This window comes from Somniosus microcephalus, chromosome 13, assembly GCF_052327205.1.
Source record: "Somniosus microcephalus isolate GS21.2 chromosome 13, FLI_Smic_1.0, whole genome shotgun sequence".
NCBI classification, from domain to species: Eukaryota; Metazoa; Chordata; class Chondrichthyes; order Squaliformes; family Somniosidae; genus Somniosus; species Somniosus microcephalus.
Window position 1 is genome coordinate 102,412,372 of NC_140999.1, and position 18,577 is coordinate 102,430,948.

The 18,577-nt window shown below is 50.5% G+C and overlaps 1 protein-coding gene across 1 annotated transcript in view; it reads left to right on the top strand.

Annotated features, from left to right (window-relative positions):
* Positions 1–3,642: 3,642 nt before the first annotated feature.
* LOC147108504 (meiotic recombination protein SPO11-like) overlaps positions 3,643–18,577 on the top strand; it is a 66,733-nt gene continuing 51,798 nt past the window's right edge. The window contains exons 1-2 of the mRNA XM_086004278.1: positions 3,643–3,719; positions 3,977–4,040. Of these exons, the coding sequence (XP_085860404.1) occupies positions 3,643–3,719; positions 3,977–4,040 (141 nt within the window). The remainder of the gene's footprint in view (positions 3,720–3,976; positions 4,041–18,577) is intronic.

Sequence of the window (18,577 nt, forward strand, 5' to 3'; positions counted from 1 at the left end):
TGCACTGAGAACACTTATTTAAAATAGATCTTGCAGGAGTTCTAATGAATGGGGTCCCAGTCAGAACTTTAACATATCTTTTTTCTTTCAGATGCTGACTTGACCTGCTGTGAATTTCCAGTATTTTTTTCTATTTTAATTCCTGCATTCTTTTTATCTTTATCATCCTGTGGGTTCTTCATTTCTGCCTCAGCGAGGACAGTTTACAATTTATATTGAGCATCTGACGTAAAAGAACATATCAGGACACTAGGTGCTTGGAAGTCAAGCAGGAAATAATGGGCGGGGGAGACCAAAGGCACAGTTGAAAATAAAGGGCCAGTAATTCCGGTCCCAACGCGTGAGTACGGACGGGGTACTCACGCGTGGGCCCGTTGGAAGTGCCAGATTTCAGCATGCACAGTGCATGCGCGGGAAACCGGCATTTCCTCCAAGGGGTTCAGAGGTCCAACGCGTGCACGCGTTGAACTTCCTTCTTTTTGACAGGTTTGCCCGTGTGTAAGGGCCCCAACATTTTAGAAATGTAAAAAGGAGACGTAAGGACTTGATTCTTTAAGGTAAGTGGTCTATTATTTAAAATTATAACATTTTTTCCACAGCTTTATTGTTTTTAAGGACTTTACAGTAAGGTAAGTGTATTTTTAGACCCGATTTCTTAAAAAATTATTTTTTTCAAAAATTTGATTAATTATTTAAAATAGTTTTTTAAAGTTATTTATAGTTCATTTAATTAGTGCGGTGTTTTTTAAAATTTTATTTAAAGTTTAAGTGGTGTTTTGGGCGTCCGTACTTTTCATGAGTTTGACAGTTCTTACCATCAAACTCACGAATGAAGTTTTCCCTCCCCTGATTGGCTGCCCAGTGCTCACCTGATCCCAGCCGGCACATCGCACTAACTACGCCGCTGGGTCAGGTAAGCACAGCGCGCCGACAGCTGAACCAGGCCAGTGACAGGAATTCCAAGCAGGCCCAGGCTTCAGCTGTCGGCGCGCCGGGTAAGTGCACATCGGGGGCTTGCACGCGCGGCAAGCCCCCGAACCTAATTTCTGGGCCAATGTTTTTAAGGAACCGTCGAAGTTATGGAGAGAGAAAGCAAGGCAAAGTGGTTTTGGAGGAGAGTTCCAAAGGGAGTCGTGTAATGTCTGGAAGAGCAGCCTCTGATGGAGGTCATATAAAAGAAAGACTTGCATTTCTATAGCGCCTTTCATGACCAAAGCGCTTTACAGCCAATGAAGTACTTTTGAAGTGTAGTCACAGTTGTAATATAGGCAACCCGGCAGCCAATTTGCGCACAGCAAGTTCCCACAAACAGCAATGTGATAATGACCAGATAATCTGTTTTTAGTGATGTTGATTGAGGGATAAATATTGGCCAGGACACCAAGGATTACACCCCTGCTCTTCTTTGAAATAGCGCCATGGGATCTTTTACGTCCACACGAGAGAGCAGTTTTACAAGTTCTAGAGGTTTCCAAGGTCCTCCGATGACTCCAATCGTGACTGATGAGCACATTGAGTGAGTCACAGCAGGCTTTCTCATCTGGTTGTATCCAAATATGGTTTTGTTGGAGTCAGGCAGTTGCTGCTGTGTGGCTTTCAGGTTTTGTTTACTCTATGCTGGCAACACAACTTCACACTCTATCCAGGTCCTCCCAGTAGTCAGTGGGGATGTTTCATGGCTCAAGGTTTTTTCCAACGAGTCTTTGAACTACTTCTTTTTGCCCACAACAGGAAGAATTACCATTTTCAATTTACTGTTGGGAGCCCGCGTGTATTTTCTTCTCCCCTCCTTCTTGCCTCAAGTCATTGACTTTAGTAAATCAACCTCTGATACCTTCCTTCATGTGTGAGCCCAGGACAGCGTGTGCTGTGCGAGGAGCTCATGGACTTCTTTGTCACTCAGATTGAGACCACCCGTTCAGCTGCCTCTACTGTTTCCCTCCCTTCCACTAGCCCACCAAGCCAAACTTCCCCTAACATTCTCCCCTGCTCTGGCCCTGAACTCGCATCTTTCTCTAGTTTCTCTCCTATCTCCCCTTATGCTCTCGCTCAGCTCATCTTGTTTATGAGACCCACCTCCTGCTCCCTCGACCCTATTGCCATCAAACTGCTAACAACCCAACTTTCCATCCTGGCTCCTATGTTAGCTGATATTGTTAACAGTTCCCTCTCCTCAGGTACGGTTCCCCTCCTCTTCAAATCTGCCATCATCACCCCCTCCTCCAAAAAACCCACTCTTGATCCCTCTGTCCTTGCAAACTACTAACGGGCAGCACGGTGGCATAGTGGTTAGCACTATTGCCTCACAGCGCCAGGGACCCGGGTTCGAATCCGGCCTCGGGCGACTGTCTGTGTGGAGTTTGCACATTCTCCCCGTGTTTGCGTGGGTTTCCTCCGGGTGCTCCGGTTTCCTCCCACAGTCCAAAGATGTGCGGGTTAGGTTGATTGGCTATGATAAATTGACCCTTGGTGTTAGGGGGATTAAATACGTGGGGTTACGGGGATAGGGTGGGATATGTGTTGGTGTAGGGGTTACGGGGATCGGGTGGGATATGTGTCGGTGCAGGCTCGATGGGCCGAAATGGCCTCTATCTGCACTGTGGGGTTTCTGTGATACTGCCCTACCTCTAACCTCCAACCTCCCTTTCAATGTCCTTGACGCCTCCCAGTCCGGCAATGCCTCAATTTAAAATTCTCATCCTTCTTTTCAAATCCCTCCATTGGCTCGCCGCTCGCTATCTCTGTATTCTCCAGCCCCACAGCCCTCCACGATATCTGCGCTCCTCTAATTTTGGTCTCTTGAGCATCCCTGATTTTAATCACTCCACCATTGGTGGCCATGCCTTCAGCTACCGAGGCCCTAAGCTCTCTACACAGTGCGGACCTGAGTGGGAGCGACAGCAGCGGCGGCATAAAGGGAGCTGAGTGGCGACTTAAAAAACAAAAAACAAGGAGTGACGTCACAGGAGAGCAGGTAGGTGATTGGTTGGTGAGTATTACAGCTCTTTTGCTCTCTAGGTTAGGTAAGTGGATTAAATTCAGAACAGGGAGAATATTAACTACTATAACTTTATTGAATTAATAATTTAAACTAAATTAACTAATTAAAACTAAAAATTAAAAGTAAAAATCATCATTTGAAGGAGGCGGCGTATAAATTGAGCGGGAGGCCCAGAGAGAGTGCAGATTGGAGCAGCGGCGGCAGCGAGAGGCGTCACAACCAGGGAAGGAGCTGATTGGTGAGTAGCTGGTAAGTGTTTCTAGTTAATAGTCTATTAAGTAAAGGCATTGCAGGGCAGCTCAGTCCCGTGGAATGCACATCCTGTGCCATGTGGGGACCCCAGGATGCTTCCCGTGTCCTGGACAATCACATGTGCAGGAAGTGTCGTCAGCTGGAGGAGCTCGAGCTCAGGGTTTCAGAGCTTGAGCAGCAGCTGGCGTCACTGCGGTGCATCCGTCAAGCTGAGAGCTTCGTGGATAGCATGTTTCAGGAGGTGGTCACCCCACTGATAAAGAATGTGCAGGCAGAAAGGGAATGGGTAACCACCAGACAGAAGAGGAGGACTAGGCAGGTAGTGCAGGAGTTCCCTGAGTGCATCTCGCTCTCCAGCCAGTATTTGGTTCTGAGTACTGGTGAGGGCGATGCTTCCGCTGGGAAGTATAGCCAGAGCCAAGTCTGTGGCACCACGGGTGGCTCAGCTGTCGCGGTTGCCAATTCTGTAAGTGGTTTGCCTTGGTGGTTCGAATCACCTCTCCTACTTAGTTCTAGACGACAGGAATTACGGTGAACAGGATTGGAACACAGACAAGCTTTTCAGACTCAACCGTACGGTGTTTAATAAGGTTAACACACACCCCCGCCTCCAGTACGTAAAATGCCTGGTGACGTAAAACAAACAGTACAACAATACAACTTGGCCCGTCGAACAGGCCCCTGTCTCGTATTAAGACGCCTAAAATCACACTGTGTTGTTAGATTCCCTGAGCTCGGCCTGCAGCTTTCCAACCTGCTCCCTGAGCAGTTGGACCTGTTTCTGCAGGCACAGGAGCCAAATTGCTTTTTCCTTAGACTTTTTATGCTCCTTGCTCCCTGTCCACTCCGCAGCCCTATCCTGAGGACTGTCAGAACGAAACATCTCCAGCACCCACTACTGAGACACATTAATGTTACCAAACCCATAGGAGGAAATTCTGTCCCCCATCGCAGATCTCTTGCCCTCTAAACTTTCCATGATCCTGTTCACACAACCTATCGTCCTGCCGCGGTCGCCAATTCTGTAGGTGGTTTGCCTTGGTGGTTCAAATCACCTCTCCTACTTAGTTCTAGACGACAGGAATTACGGTGAACAGGATTGGAACACAGACAAGCTTTTTGGACTCAACCGTACGGTGTTTAATAAGGTTAACACACACCCCCGCCTCCAGTACGTAAAATGCCTGATGGCGTAAAACAAACAGTACAACAATACAACTTGGCCCGTCGAACAGGCCCCTGTCTCGTATTAAGGTGCCTAAAATCACACTGTGTTGCTATACAGAGTATAACATGGACTTGTCCCACAAACCCTGGAACATATACACTATATAATACACACAGAACCTCCCCACTAAGCCCCTCTGGATTGGTTGGGACACACAACACCCCCTCACACAGTACCGGTGGTCTGAAGGATGCGTGGGCTTGGACAATGCTCACCCCGATTGTCCGTTTTCTTGCTCGCTGCTTCCCTGTGTAGAGCGTGTCTCCTGGTTCCGTATCGCTGATGCAGTATCCAAGTCCCAGTTTTGAGGTTCGTTCCTACAGTCGAAGTGCAAGGCAAGGCTCTTGTCACTCGTGGTGGTTTCTTCTCTCCGTCTCGGACGGAGTGCTCGGTTCTTGGTTCAGAGATGAAGGCACGCGAAGGCGAGAGCAAGCGAGAGAGAGCGAGAATGGCCAAAGCTGCCTTCTCATACCCTAAAAGTTCATTAAGGTCTGTGTATTGCAGTGATGTCCTTTTAATCACCCTCCTTTATCCGGTTCCCGCCTGTCGGGGCTATCCCATCTAGGTGCTGGTGTTAATGGCAGATGATGGGCCGCACTTCTCACCCGATCCTGGGTTAAGTGGTTTCCCATTAATTTACAATGGCCCTCCATCTTCTGCCCGTTACCGTATGAGTCACCTACCCGGGCCCATTGTTTCCCAGAGAACTCTGTCTGCTCAGACATTCTCCCGTAATCAGTTTGTAGGCCTGGCTGGAATCTCCTGTCCATCACGAACACCTGGGCCCCTTCCATCTTCTCCAAACAGGCTGCTGGTCAATCAGCAGTAACAATCATACAAAATGTCCAATACAAAAAAAAATCCTTGGGGCCTGCGCTGATGCTTATACTGTACAGGGGGCGGGGGGGGGGGGGGGGGAGAGGAAGAAGAGTGGGAAAGCAATAGTGGTAGGGGATTCGATAGTTAGGGGAGCAGACAGGTGTTTCTGCGGCTGCAGACATGACTCCAGGATGGTATGTTGCCTCCCTGGTGCCAAGGTCAAGAACGTCATCGAGCGGCTGCAGAACATTCTGAGGTGGGAGGGTGAACAGCCAGAGGTCGTGGTCCATATCGGTACCAACGACATAGGTAGAAAGAGGGATGCAGTCCTGCAGGCAGATTTCAGGGAGCTAGAAAAGAGATTAAAAAGCAGGATCTCAAAGGTAGCAATCTCCGGATTACTTCCGGTGCCACACACTAGTGACTATAGAAATAGGATGATAGCACAGATGAATGCGTGGCTGGAGATATGTGCAGGAGGGAGGGCTTTAGATTCCTGGGGCATTGGGACCGGTTCTGGGGGAGGTGGGACCTGTACAGGTCAGATGGGTTGCACCTCAACAGGACCGGAGCCAATATCTTTGCAGGGAGGTTTGCTAGTGCTGTTGGGGAGGGTTTAAACTAATTTGGCAGGGGGATGAGCAGCAGGATGTAACATTAGAAAGGGGAAATAAAGTGCTCAAATGATTGGGAGAGGCAGAGAGCACTAAAGTAAGAAATAGTAAGGTATTGGGGGGGTCAAACTAAGAGAGAATACAGGATGGTCTAAGATGGGCTTACAGTGTATGTATGTGAACGCACGAAGCGTAGTAAACAAGGTAAGTGAGCTGCAGGCACAAATAGCCACATGGGAATATCACTTTGAGGCAATAGAGATCTGGCTCAAAAAAGGGCAGGATTGGGTATTAAATATTCCTGGTTATAAAGTGTTCAGAAAAGCTAGGGAAGGAAAGATAGGAGGTGGTGCATCAATATTGGTTAAGGAGAATGTTACAGTGCTGGAGAGGGAGGATGTCCTGGAGGGGTCAAGGACAGAATCTATATGGCTAGAGCTAAGAAATAATAGAGTGTAGGAATCGTCAGATCCCTAGCTGAAATACTGAGGTCGAGTCAGTTCGATAATTAAACGAAGTTTAATGTAAACTAAAGAACAAACAATGGAATGCAGGAGAAACACTCAACAGGTCTTTTCTTAAAATAACAACAGAAAATGCTGGAAAAACTCAGCAGGTCAGGCAACATCCGTGGAGAGAAATTTGAGTTGACGTTTCGGGTTTGACCCTTCTTCAAAACTGGAGAGAAAAGGAACTAGATCGAAGGCAGGGCTGCGATCGGACAAAAGAATAAAAGAACCAAAAGAAGTAAAAGAGATTAGAAGCTAGACGAGATGGTAATAGGCTGGGATTAGGTGTAAAGTGTACTGGCAGGGCAAAAGATAGCTGCCAGGTGTGAGAGAGAAACAAAAGGAAAGGGGGGGGGGGAGGAAAGGAGTGGAAAAATATAAGTAAAAATGAAATAGGGGCCGAGGTTATGATCTGAAATTGTTGAACTCGATATTGAGACCGGAAGGCTGCAGAGTGCCTAATCGGAAGATGAGGTGCTGTTCCTCGAGTTTACGTTGAGCTTCCGTGGAACAGTACAAGAGGCCAAGGACGGTGAGGTCCGAGTGGGAATGGAGCGGTGAATTGAAATGACAGGCGACCGGAAGCTCGGGGTCACCCTTACGGACTGAACGGAGGTGTTCCGCAAAGCGGTCACCCAATCTGCGTTTGGTCTCCCCAATGTAGAGGAGACCGCATCGTGAGCAGCGAATACAGTATACTAGATTGCGAGAAGTACAAGTAAATTGCTGTTTCACCTGGAAGGGGTGTTTGGGGCCCTGGACAGTGGGGAGGGGGGAGGTATAGGGGCAGGTGTTACATCTCCTCCGCTTGCATGGGAAGGTGCCAGGCGAAGGGGAAGGGCTGTTTGGGGTGATAGAGGAGTGGACTAGGGTGTCTCGGAGAGAGCGGTCCCTGCGGAATGCTGAAAGGGGAGGGGAGGGGAAGATACGTTTGGTGGTGGGATCACTTTGGAGGTAGCGGAAATGCCGGAGGATGATCCGTTGAATGTGGAGGCTGGTGGGGTGAAAGGTGAGGACAAGGGGAACCCTATCGTGGTTCCGGGAGGGAGGGGCAGGCGTGAGGGCAGAGGTGCGGGAGATAGAACTGACATGGTCGAGGGCAGTGTCAACCACGGTAGAGGGGAATCCTCGGTTGCGGAAAAAGGAAGACATGTCTGAAGCACTGGTGTGGAAGGTGGCATCGTCTTAAGGCTGGCTTTGCGAGGTCTGACCTGGGAACCTCCCAGCCTGACGTCATGACGTCATCACGTTTCCCGCCGTTCGGGACGTCCCGTGACCAACGTGATGACGTCATCGCGCTGGTTCTGGAACTTACCGAGAACGGGCTATTTACAAACAGTAAACAAACATAGGTGCTGTAGCACTCTGTTAAAGGCAGTTATATAGTCATACAGGAGTCCCTTGGTGGCTTTGCCACATGCGCCCCCCCAGAAGTGTCTTTAACCACAAAAGTCAATCGCAGAGGAGGTCGGACAAGCCTGTTCGAACGACTCCGATATTCCCGGAGAGGAATGGGCTGGGCAGACGATGAGCTGGCCTGCGGAACAGTCCGGTCAGGTGTGGCGGCAGCAGGCGGCCGCCCACGACGCGGTGGCTGCACTGCCTCGACCGGTCGCTCGAGGTCCAGGTGTGCGGCCTTGAGGCGGTCCACGGAAATGTGGTCAGGCTTGCCCCCGACGTCCACTAAAAAACTCTTGGCACCCGCCTGCAGTACCTGGAAAGGGCCTGTATATGGAGGTGTGAGAGGACTACGGTGGGCGTCATGCCTGACAAAAACTAATTTAGCCTGCATAAGCTCTGGCAGAACTTGTGACGTGGGCAAACCGTGATGTGACGTCGGAATTGGCCTAAAAGATTGAGCTGCGTCCCGGTGGGCCTCCAGTTGTTCGGCTGCCGACCAAGGTCGCGTTGGTGACGGGAGAAACTCGCCTGGCACGCGGAGTGGCTGTCCATAAACCAGCTCGGTGGCCGATGCCTGCAGGTCCTCTTTGGGCGCTGTGCGTAACCTGAGCATCACCGAAGGCAGCCTGTCTATCCATGTGGCCCCCTGGAGGCTGGCCCGCAGCGACGCCTTCAAGGACCGATGAAAGCGCTCACATAGTCCATTTGCCTGCGGATGGTAAGCCGTAGTCCGATGGAGCTTGGTGCCCAAACCCAAGGCTATGGCGTTCCACAGTGCAGACGAGAATTGCGGCCCGCGGTCCGACGAAATATCAGAAGGAACGCTGAAACGTGCAACCTAGGAGGAAAGAAAAGCCCGGGCGACATCCGCGGAGGAGGTGGACGTCAAAGGAATGCCCTCTGGCCACCTGGTGGTACGGTCGACAATAGTCAAGAGATGTGTGAAACCCTGTGATGGCGGTAGTGGGCCAACGAGGTCGACATGGACGTGATCGAATCGCCGCTCCGGTACTTCAAAAACGGCCACGGGAGCTTTGACGTGCCGCTGCACCTTAGCCCGCTGGCACACGACGCAGGTGTTGGCCCAGTCGCGGACATCCTTGCGCATCCCTCTCCAGACGAACTTGGACGCCAGTAGTTTTTGTGAAGCCCTCACGCCAGGGTGCGCAAGCCCGTGGATGGCATCGAAAACGTTCCTACGCCAGGACAGCGGAACGGTCGGGCGGGGGTCCCCCAAGGAGACGTCGCAGAGCAAGGAGGTGCCAGCCGAGTGGAAAAACACATCCGCTGGCTGAAGGCAGGAGGAGTCGGTACGGAAAGTTTGCGTTTCCGGATCAGCCACTTGGTCAGCAGCCATGAGTGAATAATCGAGTCCCAGCTGGACGGCCTGGACCGTCGCACGCGAGAGGCAATCGGCGACCACGTTGTCCTTGCCAGCCACATGCCGGATGTCGGTGGTGAACTCAGAAATAAAGGTGAGCTGTCGTTGCTGTCGAGCCGACCACGGCTCAGCCGTCTTGGCCATGGCAAACGTCAGGGGCTTGTGATCCACAAACGTGGTGAATTGGTGTCCCTCCAACAGAAAATGAAAATGGCGGATGGCCAGAAACAACGCCAACAACTCCCTGTCGAACGTGCTGTAGCTGCGTTCGTTACGACGCAATTGGCGACTAAAAAACGCCAGTGGTTGCCACGTCCCGTCGACCCATTGCTCCTGCACGGCACCTACGGCGTAGTCCGAAGCATCAGTCGTAAGCGCGATGGTGGCGCCAGGCAGCGGGTGCGCCAACATCGTTGCGTTTGCGAGAGCATCTTTTGTGTCCACAAAAGCGCAATCCATCTCTGGTGTCCAGACCACAGGTTCCTTCCCCGGTTTCCCTCTGAGTGCCTCGTAGAGTGGCCGCATAAGCTGCGCGGCCCGGGGAACAAACCGATGGTAAATATTTACCATACCGAGGAACTCCTGGAGCGCTTTAACGGATTGCGGGCGTGGAAAAGCAGCAATCGCCTCCACCTTCGACCGAAGTGGCACTGCTCCTTCTGCAGTGATGCGGTGGCCCAAAAAGTCGATCTGTCGCAGCCCGAATTGGCATTTGGCCGGGTTAATTATGAGGCCATGCTGATGAAGGCGGTGAAAAAGGAGGCGCAGGTGGCTGAGATGTTCCTCTTTCGAAGTACTGGCGACCAGGATGTCATCGAGATACACAAACAGGAACTTAAGATCCCGCAGCACTGAATCCATAAGGCGCTGGAATGCCTGCGCCGCATTCTTGAGCCCAAACGGCATTCGGAGGAATTCAAACAGTCCGAACGGGGTAATGACCGCCGTCTTCTGGATGTCCTGGGGGTGGCCGGGCACTTGATGGTACCCCCGGACGAGGTCGATTTTGGAAAAAAACGAATTGCCTGCCAAATGAACGGAGAAATCTTGGATGTACGGTATTGGGTACCGGTCGGGCGTCGTGACCTCATTGAGGCGCCGATAATCGCCGCAGGGCCGCCAACCACCGCCGGGCTTAGGGACAATATGAAGTGGCGAAAACCAGGGACTATCTGACCGGCGAACAATCCCCAGCCACTCCATGGTGGCGAACTCCGCCTTTGCGGCCTCGAGTTTACTGGGTTCCAGCCGCCGAGCCCGGGCATAGACCGGAGGGTCGGTCATCGCGATGTGGTGCTCCACACCATGTTTAGCGGTCGTTGCCGAGAAGGTGGGCCGAGTTAGATCCGGAAATTCCCCGAGAAGGCGGGCGAAGTCGTCGGGCGCCGGCATGGTGCAGGAAACCGTGTGAGTCGCGCCTAAGCCCCGAAAGCACGGGATGGAGGCAAACGTGGCGGTGTGAATCAGACGGCGATTTCGTAAATCAACCAATAGGCCATTGGCACAGAAGAAGTCCGCTCCGAGGATTGCCTGTGCAATTTGGGCGGTGATAAACTCCCATAGGAAACGTTGCCCGCCGAAACACACCTGGATCCGCCGCTTCCCAAACGTACGAATAGCACTGCCGTTGGCGGCCTGGAGTGGAGAACCGCACCTCCCGGCCCTGATGTCGAGGAGCGAAGCGGGGAGGATGCTGCACTGGGCGCCCATGTCACACAAAAACCACCGGCCCGAAATGGAGTCGGTGATATAAAGTAACTTCCCGGAATCTTCAACCGCCATCGTAGATGTGAAACCGACCTCGGGGTCGTTCTTCCGTTCACGCAGTTGGTGCTGTTGCTTTCTCGTTGCATTAGGCACGAAACTACAGGGAGGATGGCAGCACCTGACTTTTGGGCCGAAATGGGCGTGATAGTAACAGAGACCGGATGGTGGAGGCGCCAAGGCGGGGTTCTTCGGGGCGGGACGCTTTGAGGTGGCGCAGTCCTGCTGCATCACCGCATAAATAGTGTCAGCGGGAGGCGCGAGCGGGAAGCTTAAAAAGGCTTCAGAGACCCAGGTAAGGCCTCAGACCGCGGGTGTCGGCGGGAGGCGCGAGCAGGAAGCTTAAAAAGGCTTCAGAGACCCAGGTAAGGCCTCAGACCGCGGGTGTCGGCGGGAGGCGCGAGCGGGAAGCTTAAAAAGGCTTCAGAGACCCAGGTAAGACCTCAGACCGCGGGTGTCGGTGGGAGGCGCGAGCGGGAAGCTTAAAAAGGCTTCAGAGACCCAGGTAAGGCCTCAGACTGCAGGTGTCGGCGGGAGGCGTGAGCGGGAAGCTAGAAAAGGCTTCAGAGACCCAGGTAAGGCCTCAGACTGCAGGTGTCGGCGGGAGGCGCGAGCGGGAAGCTAGAAAAGGCTTCAGAGACCCAGGTAAGGCCTCAGACCGCGGGTGTCGGCGGGAGGCGCGAGCGGGAAGCTTAAAAAGTCTTCAGAGACCCAGGTAAGGCCTCAGACTGCGGGTGTCGGTGGGAGGCGCGAGCGGGAAGCTAGAAAAGGCTTCAGAGACCCAGGTAAGGCCTCAGACCGCGGGTGTCAGCGGGAGGCGCGAGCGGGAAGCATAAAAAGGCTTCAGAGACCCAGGTAAGGCCTCAGACTGCGGGTGTCGGTGGGAGGCGCGAGCGGGAAGCTAGAAAAGGCTTCAGAGACCCAGGTAAGGTTTACCAGTCTCCAGTCTCCGAAGTCAGAGGGAAGGAGAGAGGTAAAAAGTAATCCAAGTGTGATGTCACCAGAAAGCGGGTAAGTGATTGGTTGGTGAGTATTTCTCTCTTTTTTAAGCTTAAACTCTGTGGTTTATAGTTTCTAAGGTGCAATATTCATCATCTAGAATCGGGGCAGAGGGTATTTAAAAATAATATTAATAAATTTAATTAATTACATAGAATGGGAGATCAGGTGATGTGTTGCTGCTGCAATATGTGGGAGCTGGTGGACACCATTGATGCTCACGGTGATCACATTTGCAGTAAGTGTTGGCTGCTCAAGGAATTCCGGCTCCGTGTTGAAGAGCTGGAGTCCGAGCTTCAAACACTGAGACACATCAGGGAGGGGGAGAGTTACCTGGACTCTGTGTATCAGGAGGTAGTCACACCAATTAGATTAATTAATTCAGATGTAGTCCGTGGCCAGGGTCAGGATGGTGTGACTAGAAGTGAGGCAGGTACGGGGATCCAGGAGGTAGTGTTGGAGGAGCCGCAGCCCTTGCTCTTGTCCAACAGGTTTGAGGCTCTTACTCCCTGTGAGGATGGGAACAGGGACTGCGGGGAGGATGAGCAACCTGGCCACAGCGCCGTGGAGCGGGGTCCATTCAAGTGGGGGGAGTTAAAAGAAATGTTGTAGTGGTAGGGGACAGTATCGTTAGGGGGATAGATAGAGTTCTTTGCAGCCGAAAGCGAGAGTCAATTCAATTCAATTTTATTTGTCATATATGCAGCAGACGTGTGTACTGCACAATGAAATGTTGATTTTTACGAGTCCCGAAGGCTGTGTTGCCTGCCCGGTGCCAGGGTTAAGGACATCTCCTCTGGGCTGGAGAGAAACTTGGAGTGGGAGGGGGAGGATCCAGTTGTCGTGGTCCATGTTGGTACCAACGACATAGATAGGACAAGGAAAGAGGTTCTGCTGAGGGAGTTTGAGCAGCTAGGGGCCAAATTAAAAAGCAGAACCACAAGGGTAATAATCTCTGGATTACTACCTGAGCCACGTGCAAATTTGGCTAGGGTAAATAAAATTAGAGAGTTAAATGCGTGGCTCAAAGACTGGTGTGGGAGAAATGGGTTTTGCTTCCTGGGACACTGGCATCAGTACTGGGACAGGAGAGAGCTGTTCCGTTGGGACGGACTTCACTTGGCCAGTGCTGGGACTAGAATCCTGGCAAATCGAATAACTAGGGCTCTAGAGAGGGCTTTAAACTAATTAGTGGGGGGGAGGTTTTAAGAGAGCGAAAAATAAAAATGACAGCGGAGAAGGCAATAGAGCAAGGTAGCAGTGGAGGAATTAAAAACCAGAGCGTGTCAGGAAGGGACAGAATGTATAATGATAAGGGTAAAGTAGTAAAAGAGGTAAAAGCAGGAATAAATTGTCAGAAAACATATTTGAAAGTTCTTTATCTGAATGCACGCAGCATTCATAACAAAATTGACGAGTTGACGGTGCAAATAACTACACATGGGTATGATCTGGTGGCCATTACGGAAACATGGCTGCAAGATAATCATGAATGGGAACTAAACATACAAGGGTATTTGACAATTAGGAAGGACAGACAGGAAGGAAAGGAAGGTGGGGTTGCTATGTTAATCAAGGATGGAATCACTGCAATAGTCAGAAATGATATTGGGTCAAAGGATCAGGATAGTGAAACAGTTTGGGTGGAGATAAGGAATAATAAGGGGAAAAAGTCACTAGTGGGCGTAGTCTATAGGCCTCCTAACAGTTGCAATTCTGTTGGTCGGAGTATAAATCAGGAAATAGTTGGGGCTTGTAATAAGGGAACAGCTATAATCATGGGGGATTTTAACTTTCATATTGACTGGACTAATCAAATTGGGCATGGCAGCCTTGAGGAAGAGTTCATAGAGTGTATTAGGGATGGGTTCCTTGAGCAGTATGTAACTGAACCAACCAGGGGGCAGGCAATCTTAGATCTGGTCCTGTGTAATGAGACAGGATTAATAAAAAATGTCCTAGTAAAGGATCCCCTTGGAATGAGTGACCATAATATGGTTGAATTCCAAATTCAGTTTGAGGGTGAGAGAGTTGGATCTCAAACCAGCGTACTGAGCTTAAATAAAGGAGACTATGAAGGTATAAGAGTAGAATTGACTATAGTGGACTGGGAAAACATTAAAGTGTAAGACGGTACAAGAGCAGTGGTCTACATTCAAGGAGATATTTCACATCTTTCAAGATAAATATATTCCACTGAGGAAAAAGGGGAGTAAAAGAAAAGACAGCCATCCGTGGCTTAGTAAAGTAATAAAGATTAGTATTCGACTGAAAACAAGGGCATATAAATTAGCCAAATCTAGTGGGAGGATAGAAGATTGGGAAGCATTTAAAAGCCAGAAAACAATAACTGAAAGATTAATTAAGAAAGGGAAGATAGATTATGAAAGTAAACTAGCAAAAAATATAAAAACAGATAGCAAGAGTTTCTACAGCTATATAAAAAGAAAAAGGGTGGCTAACGTGAACGTTGGTCCCTTAGAGGATGAGACCGGGAAACTAGTGGTGGGGAACATGGAGATGGCAAAGACGCTGAACAAATATTTTGTATCAGTCTTTACAGTAGAGGACACTAAAAATATCCCAACACTGGACAAACAGGGGGCAATGGGGGGGGGGGAGGAGCTAAACACGATTAAAATCACTAAGGAGACGGTACTCAGTAAAATAATGGGACTTAAGGCGGATAAATCCCCCGGACCTGATGGCCTACATCCTAGGGTCTTGAGAGAAGTGGCGGTAGGGATTGTGGATGCATTGGTGATCATTTTCCAAAACTCCCTGGACTCAGGAAAGGTCCCGGCAGATTGGAAAACTGCTAATGTAACACCCTTATTTAAGAAGGGAAGTAGACAAAAAGCTGGAAATTATAGACCAGTTAGCCTTACATTTGTGATTGGCAAAATGTTGGAGTCCATTATTAAGGAAACAGTAACAGAGCATTTGGATAAACATAATTTAATAGGACAGAGTCAGCATGGTTTTACGAAGGGGAAGTCATGTTTGACAAATTTGCTCGAATTCTTTGAGGATGTAACATACAGGGTGGATAAAGGGGAACCAGTGGATGTAGTGTATTTGGACTTCCAAAAGGCATTTGACAAGGTTCCACACAAAAGATTACTGATCAAGATAAAAAATCACGGGATTGGGGGTAATATACTGGCATGGGTGGAAGATTGGCTATCTAACAGAAAACAAAGAGTTGGGATAAATGGTTCGTTCTCGGGCTGGCAATCAGTAACTAGTGGTGTTCCGCAGGGGTCAGTGCTGGGACCCCAACTCTTTACAATCTATATGAACGATTTGGAGGAAGGGACCGAGTGCAACATATCCAAGTTTGCCGACGATACAAAGATGGGAGGGAAAGCAGTGAGTGAGGAGGACATAAAAAACCTGCAAAAGGACATAGACAGGCTAAGTGAGTGGGCAGAGATTTGGCAGATGCAATATAATGTTGGAAAGTGTGAGGTTACGCACTTTGGCAGAAAAAATCAAAGAGCAAGTTATTATCTAAATGGAGAGAAACTGCAAAGTGCTACAGTACAAAGGGATCTGGGGGTCCTGGTGCATGAAACACAAAAAGTTAGTATGCAGGTGCAGCAGGTGAGCAGGAAGGCCAATGGAATCTTGGCTTTTATTGCAAGGGGGATGGAGTATAAAAACAGGGAAGTCTTGCTGCAGTTATACAGGGTATTGGTGAGGCCACACCTGGAATACTGCGTGCAGTTTTGGTTTCCATATTTAAGAAAAGATATACTTGCTCTCGAGGCGGTTCAGAGAAGGTTCACTCGGTTGATTCCGGAGATGAGGGGGTTGACGTATGAGGAAAGGTTGAGTAGGTTGGGCCTCTACTCATTGGAGTTCAGAAGAATGAGAGGCGATCTTATCGAAACATATAAGATTGTGAGGGGGCTTGATCGGGTGGATGCGGTGAGGATGTTTCCTCTGATGGGTGAGATTAGAACTAGGGGGCATAATCTTAGAATAAGGGTTGTGCCCATTCAAAACTGAGATGAGGAGAAACTTCTTCACTCAGAGGGTAGTAAATCTATGGAATTTGCTACCCCAGAGAGCTGTGGAAGCTGCAACATTAATAAATTTAAAATGGAGATAGACATTTTCCTAGCAGATAAGGGAATTAGGGGTTACAGGGGGCGGGCAGGGAAGTGGACGTGAGTCTAGATTCAGATCAGCCATGATCCTATTGAATGGCGGAGCAGGCCCGAGGGGCCGTATGGCCTACTCCTGCTCCTATTTCTTATGTTCTTATGTTCTTATCATACTTGTTATCCACGGGCGGGTTTTCCAGCAGGCTGATGATCCTCGAAGCCGTCGAGCTGTCCAGTGCGGAGACCACGTAAAGATAACGGGTCTGATCCAGCACGATGTTCCGAAGTTGGAACTGAGCCTCCGCTTGGACGAACCAGGAGGCCGCCTGTTGTTCCCAAAATTGAGAGAGCGTCAAGGTCACTGCATTAACAGCCATCGTGCTGCATTGCGCTTCCTCCGTGAAAATCGTCCGTGAAGCTTTGGGGTCACCACTGTAGGAATCGTCAGATCCCTAGCTGAAATACCGAGGTCGAGTCAGTCCGATAATTAAACGAAGTTTAATGTAAACTAAAGAACAAACAATGGAATGCAGGAGAAACAATCAACAGGTCTTTTCTTAAGGCTGGCTTCGCGAGGTCTGACCTGGGAACCTCCCAGCCTGACGTCATGACGTTATCACGTTTCCCGCCGTTCGGGACGTCACGTGACCAACGTGATGACGTCATCGCGCTGGTTCTGGAACTTACCGAGAACGGGTTATTTACAAACAGTAAACAAACATAGGTGCTGTAGCACTCTGTTAAAGGCAGTTATCTATATATATAAAGCGGCTCTTCTGTCTGTCCCGATGTCTGTCTGTCTGTCCGTTCTCTATACGTTTGAAAGTTACAGAGCGTACCGACGCGCGCGTCACCTCAAAAGAAAGCTTGCGATTCCGGACCGGTCATAGGCGTATTTACGTTTCGGCCGGACAAAAACCGCGCCCGCGGTATCCGAAAAACGTTCAGCCTTCCGCTCATTAGCATCTCATTAGCCACCGTGTGACGTCGAGGTCGACCAATCGGACGGCGGGTTCCTTCCTACAGTTGAGTGTCGAGTGACTCGACGATTGACCAATCCTACGCTTCGGTGACCTGACCGGTCGACCAATCGGTGCGTGTGTGGGCGGGCCTTATCCTTCTGAACCGAGGTGAGTGGCCGCCATCTTGATTTTTCACAATTTTTTCCCCACACTTTCAGTGTGTTAGGGAAGTAAGGTAAATATTTGAATTATGTGTTAGGGAATTAATTAACAATTTATTTGAGTTTTATATTGTGTTTAGCAACCCCCCCCCTCCTCCTCACCCTCGCGCAGGGGGGACTCGGGGCCTGAAGCTCAAAAAATTTCTCTCTCTCTCTCCTTCTCTTCTTCCCTCTCTCTCCTTCTCCTCTTCCCTCTCTCCTCTTCCCTCTCTCTCCTTCTCCTCTTCCCTGTCTCTCTCTACTTCCCCCTCTCAGGTTTCATGGTGTCGGGGCCGTAGCGCGGGCGGGCCGCCCGAAGTTTGCCGCTCGCTAACGGCCGCCAGGGCCGCCCGCACTGACCGCGCATGTGCCGCCCGCACTGACCGCGCATGCGCCGCCCGCACTGACCGCGCATGCGCCGCCCGCGAGAGCCCGCTCCCGGCACCGGCCGCCGCTCAGCATTCCTCGTCTGTGCTGAGTTAGCTGTTCCCAGCTGGTGGGGGAGCAAGATCGGTGTCCTTGATGGAGACGGGGTCGTGGGGGGAGACAGTGATTACACGGGGGGGGGGGGCGAGACAGTGATTACACGGGGGGGGGGAGACAGTGATTACATGGGGGGGGGAGACAGTGATTACACGGGGGGGGAGACAGTGATTTCACGGGGGGGGAGACAGTGATTACACGGGGGGGAGACAGTGATTACACGGGGGGGAGACAGTGATTACACGGGGGGAGACAGTGATTACACGGGGGGAGACAGTGATTACACGAGTGGGGAGTGTGAGGGGAGGGAGAGAGGGGAGGGGAGGGAGGGATAGGACAGGGAGAGGACATGACAGGGAGAGGGGGGACACACAGGGGCAGGGAGACCAAGCGCCCCAAAATTGCCCTCGTAACGCGGGGCTCCCCAGCTAGTCTATATATATAAAAGGGCTCTTCTGTCTGTCTGTCTGTCCGTTCTCTATACACGCAAAAGTTATAGAGCGTACCTACACGTGTGTTACATCAAAAGAAAGCTTACGATTCAGAACGGTCATAGGCGTATTTACGTTTCGGTGAAACAAAATTTGTGCCGACGGTATCCAAAAAATGTTCAAAATTCCGCTCATTATCCGCTCATTAGCATTGAGTGACTATGATGTCGAAGAGCTGCTATGATGTCAGAGCAGTTTTTGTGCTGTCATAAAGAAATCAATGCTTTCACTGTGCCCAGCCTACTCAGCTGGGGTGACTCGGGCCGGGCCTCTTCCTCTCTTCTCTATTTCTTCTCTCTCCGTCTCTCTCTCCTCCAGTCTCTCCCTCCTCCAGTCTCTCTCTCTCTCCCCCCTCAGTTGC